General features: G+C 50.1%; 1 protein-coding gene across 1 annotated transcript; it reads right to left on the bottom strand.

The window, feature by feature from the left end:
- Positions 1-355: 355 nt before the first annotated feature.
- On the bottom strand, positions 356-3,358 carry LOC118854290 (choline kinase alpha-like). Its single transcript, XM_036764645.1, is given in 2 exon segments — positions 356-3,079; positions 3,082-3,358. Coding segments are annotated over 2 exon segments (1,338 nt in total). The 5' UTR covers positions 3,113-3,358; the 3' UTR covers positions 356-1,772.
- Positions 3,359-4,222: the final 864 nt, after the last annotated feature.

Here is a 4,222-nt window from a genome sequence, read left to right as displayed (position 1 = left end):
CTAAAAGCAGGAGGTGGGGGCGGAAGGAGAGGCAGAGGCGGGAGATCCAGTGCGGTAAACTTCCCAAGACTTGGGGCTGTCCGGAAGTGGAGTGCGCTGGCTTAGAGAGTAATGGGTTTTGTTTTTTTTTCTCCGTAGAGGTTTCCAAGCAGAGGCTGGGTAATCATTTTTAGAGTATGTGAGAAAGAGAATTCTTGTTCAGGTGTGATTTGTTGCAGGTGGCCTCTGGAGACCACACTCTGAGGGTCTGTGTTTCCTTGACTCTCAGAGTGAACTCAGTGGCTATCTGGTCCAATACTTTAATTTTACAGATAAGGAAATTGAGGCCCAGGGATGTGAAATTACTTGTCCAAGGTCATGCTCAATCAAAAAACATTTATTAAGTACTTACTCTATACCGGATGTTATACTAATCAAACAGGTACTAAATAGCAGAGACTTCCCCTGGTTAGCCGGGAAAATGTTTTGTCACCCATCACCACAGGAACTTTCATTCAAAGTTCTAACTGCTCATAAGTCCCTAAAGAATTTCTGTTTCATCCATACCAAGGTGTGAATGACAGAATCTTAACCATACAAATCATTGCATTTTATTTTCTGATTTTAAAACGTATATTTTTAGCATAGTACAATCTGGGTGGTGACAGAAATGTTTGCACAAAGAACTCAAAGAGTAAAGAAGGGCTCAAGGTTTACCCCAAAGGGCCAGTTAATACCTATGGACATTTCACAGAGATTCTTCTCAGGCCCCCATTCCTCAGCACAGTCCACTGGTCACCCCAATCTTGGTGCTAGTAGAGTGTCATGAGGGAAAAGTGGGGGCTCTGGAAGCAGCTGGGGTACCTCTACCTTTACAGAGGACACCTTTACAAGGACTCCCTCCCCACCCCACTAACAGCAGCAGGAGGAAGAAGACCCAGCTCTTACTACTCCCTTATTAAATCATTCCCCTCCTTACGACACAGGAGGGTCTAGAGGCTAGGGGGAGGCATAGGGCAGGGGCATTGCAGGAGAGCTACACAAGGCTCACCAGCTGGTGGACGCATGTGGTGGTGCTGTGGGAACTCACCCTCCCCACTGCCCCCAGCCCTCTGGCCCACCACAGGCACTCTGGCCCCCTTCACTGGCAGCCCAGCAATTCGGGGAAGGGTTCTTTCTAGTTACTGTAAGATATGTGTGGATAATAAAGCGCGTACACCAGTCACAAGGAAGCCATAGTGTGAGCTCTATGTGGATGTGCTTTCTTGAGCATTGGTAATTTGGACCCAAGGGTTGGGACACTAGTGTCCTGGATGTGCCCCTAGGGGCACACAGGATGCCCTCCAGGCAGTGTCGCTGTGGACAGCTCCTGTTTCCTTCTGCAAGCTAGTAGTGTCTACAATGCATGGCCATTGCCAAACATCTTGGCCACAATCTTTACCAGCATATTTTTAAAAAATACATAACCACGAAACAATACCCCGCCTCATCCCCTAATGCTGCTTGGTCTTGTATGTGTATCTGTAGAGGGGATAAGCTCCCCACCTGCCAGAAAGAGGAGTAAATGATGACTCAACTGCCGAAACCTACTTTGCTTCCTGGTCTCATGTCAAAGACTCCTAGTGAAATCGTCAACGAGATAGGAAATAAATGTCACCCAACTTTGATATAGTCTCTGTAGTCTCCCACACATTGGTGTTCCCAATGGAGGTGAGCACAGAGGAGAAATCCTGCCCAGCTGCTCTTATCACACAAACAGTTCAGGGACCCCCTGCTTCAAGTGGCTCCAAGATTCACAAGCTTAGTTCCCTCTTCTGGTGGAAATAGGCATCAAACCTGGCTAGTGCAAAGTCCATGTACCCGAACTCAATAGATGAACTTTTGGCTTGTACGACTGACCAAAGTCCCCCTAAGAAATTAGACACCAAGGCAAATCTGCTGATCTCTACCAACATTTCTTCCTCCATTTTGGACTTCTCTTCATTGCTGAGGTTTTCAAATCCATTTTGGAAGGCAGCCAAGTAGTTAGAAATAAAATGAAGCTGTTGCTCCTTGGTAGGGTACTTCAGGATGTCGGCTCTGAAAAAGGGGTGTTTGTCATAAGTGTAGTCATACATCCATTCACAGAAGTGATTGCCGATGTCATAGCCTCTGTAATTGTAGCTGCTGTATTCAAAGTCAATGAACATCAGCTTCTGCTTTTCCCAGTTCTCCCTGCCTTCCAGCAAGAGGATGTTACCTTCTTGGCAGTCATTATGGCAAAACACCACTGGAGATGTAGTTGATTCCAGCAAAGACCTTAGATTTTCCATTTCCGAAGGCAAATTATAACTGATGATTTTGTTTAATTTTTTAACTCTGGATTCTCCGGTGAATTTAATTCTCAGAACTTGATTTAAATATTTCTCCATGGTTCCAAAAAGCCTTTTGGGTTCTTTACTGAACGGCATCTTCATACCATGAATCATGGCCATTTTCTCAGCTATTTCTGCAGAGATGTGTGGCAAACTTAACTCCTCGGTGCGTAAGGGGCGGCTGGAGATGAACTGCTCCAGGCGGCCTTGTGGAAAGATCCCGTAGACCTTCGGGCCCAGGGACCTCTCGGCCAGGATGGTGGACATGACACTTTCCCGCACCGCGGTCTCAGCCCCTTGGACGGCCTGCTTGCTCTGGTCTGGCCCAGCTCCTTCTGAATCACAGGCCCCCGTTGGCAGCATGGCACCGTACAGGCGCAGAAGCACCTGGCGGGGCTCGTCCGAGACGCACTGGACACAGTCAGGTAAGGAGCAGAGGAAGAGCTGGTTGCTGAGACCGCCCCGGACAACGCGCACGTGGAGCTGGGCCTCGGACAGCGCCCTCCAGGCTCCCGGCAGGAACTCCTGGCACCAGCGATAAGCCTGGAGGCGGGTGCTGGGCTCCGGGGCCCGCGAGGGCAGTGACGGCGGCGGGGCACAGGAGAGGCCTCCCCCTCCCTCTCCCTCACCTACCCCGAGCTCCTCGGCCTCCATGTTGCGGGGCTGCACGGGCCCCCACCGGGCGCGGGGGCGCCCCCTTCTCTCTGCGCTCCCGCAGTTCAGCAGCTGCCCCAGAGGCCACGGGCCGCTTCGCCGCCGTTACGAAACTTAGTCTTCATGCGGCCGGAGCCGGCCGAAGGCAGGCGGGCCGGGCGGGCTGAGGTCGGGGGCTCAGGGCCCGGGGCAATGCACCAGGGGAGCCCCGGCGCAGAGCGGGGCGGCCGGCCGGCCTGCAGGAGGGGCGCGGGGACGCCTCGGGCTCGGCAGCTGGCAGGGCGGGCACGGGCGAGAGCGGAAGCGGAGGCTGGAGCGCCGTCCGCGATGGGGCGGAGACAGGGGTGCGGCGAGTCCAAGAGAACGTGACCCGCACAAGGTCACACAGGAGTACGTAACCGAGGTCGGATCCCAGTTCTCAAGGTCAGTCAGAGGACTCTCCAGTTGGTGACATAAGTCGGGGTGGGAGGTGATGTTTTGAGCCACCGATTTTCCCAGTGTCCCTTCACCCATAAGCAGACCACAGATCAACAGCTCAGCACCCTTCTCCTGAAAAACGGGCATTTCCCCTACCACGACGGTGCTGAGTACAGAAATAAAGTGAATGGGAGACCTTAAGCAAGACAGCTGAGTGAGTGGGTCAGGTCTAAACCCATAACCTCAAAATAAATAAATGAACCGTATTTGTGAGGCATTCATTACGTGGAAGAAAAACGAAGCATTCTGTTTGTTTGTCACTAACTTGTCAGAAAGGTTTGTTAATTGTCTAAATCCAAGGATCTCTGCTTAGAAATCCAAAGGAACAGAAACTGCCTCGCTTTTAAAAGTCTCTCTGACCCAAGCATTTCTACATACAATGTTATACTAATAATAAAACAGACGGAAAACTCCAGAGAGAGAAAGACTGAAGTTTAATAGAGGCTTTTCACCAAAAGCCACTACAGACATATTCCTCTGCAGAGATGCTTTCTTCCTAGAAAACCAAGGTGTAGTCCAGGGCGTAAGCAAAATCAGGAAGACTTCTTTGGTTAACCAAGGGACATGTCCTTTTAAATCTCTCTCTCAGAATTCTTCTTGCAATATGGTTCTCTTAGTTTAATTAAAGAAAGACGTTTCTACTTCTAGTTAAATTACCATAAACAGTTTTCTATTACACGAACTGATCAGGTCTTTGAAAAGAATTTAACTTCCCAGACGATTCCGAAGGACTCATGATGGAAAATGCTATCCACATC

Source organism: Trichosurus vulpecula, chromosome 6 (assembly GCF_011100635.1).
Source record: "Trichosurus vulpecula isolate mTriVul1 chromosome 6, mTriVul1.pri, whole genome shotgun sequence".
In the NCBI taxonomy this organism is placed as follows: Eukaryota; Metazoa; Chordata; class Mammalia; order Diprotodontia; family Phalangeridae; genus Trichosurus; species Trichosurus vulpecula.
Note: the sequence above shows the minus strand (reverse complement) of the source record. Positions and strands in the feature narration are given on the sequence as shown.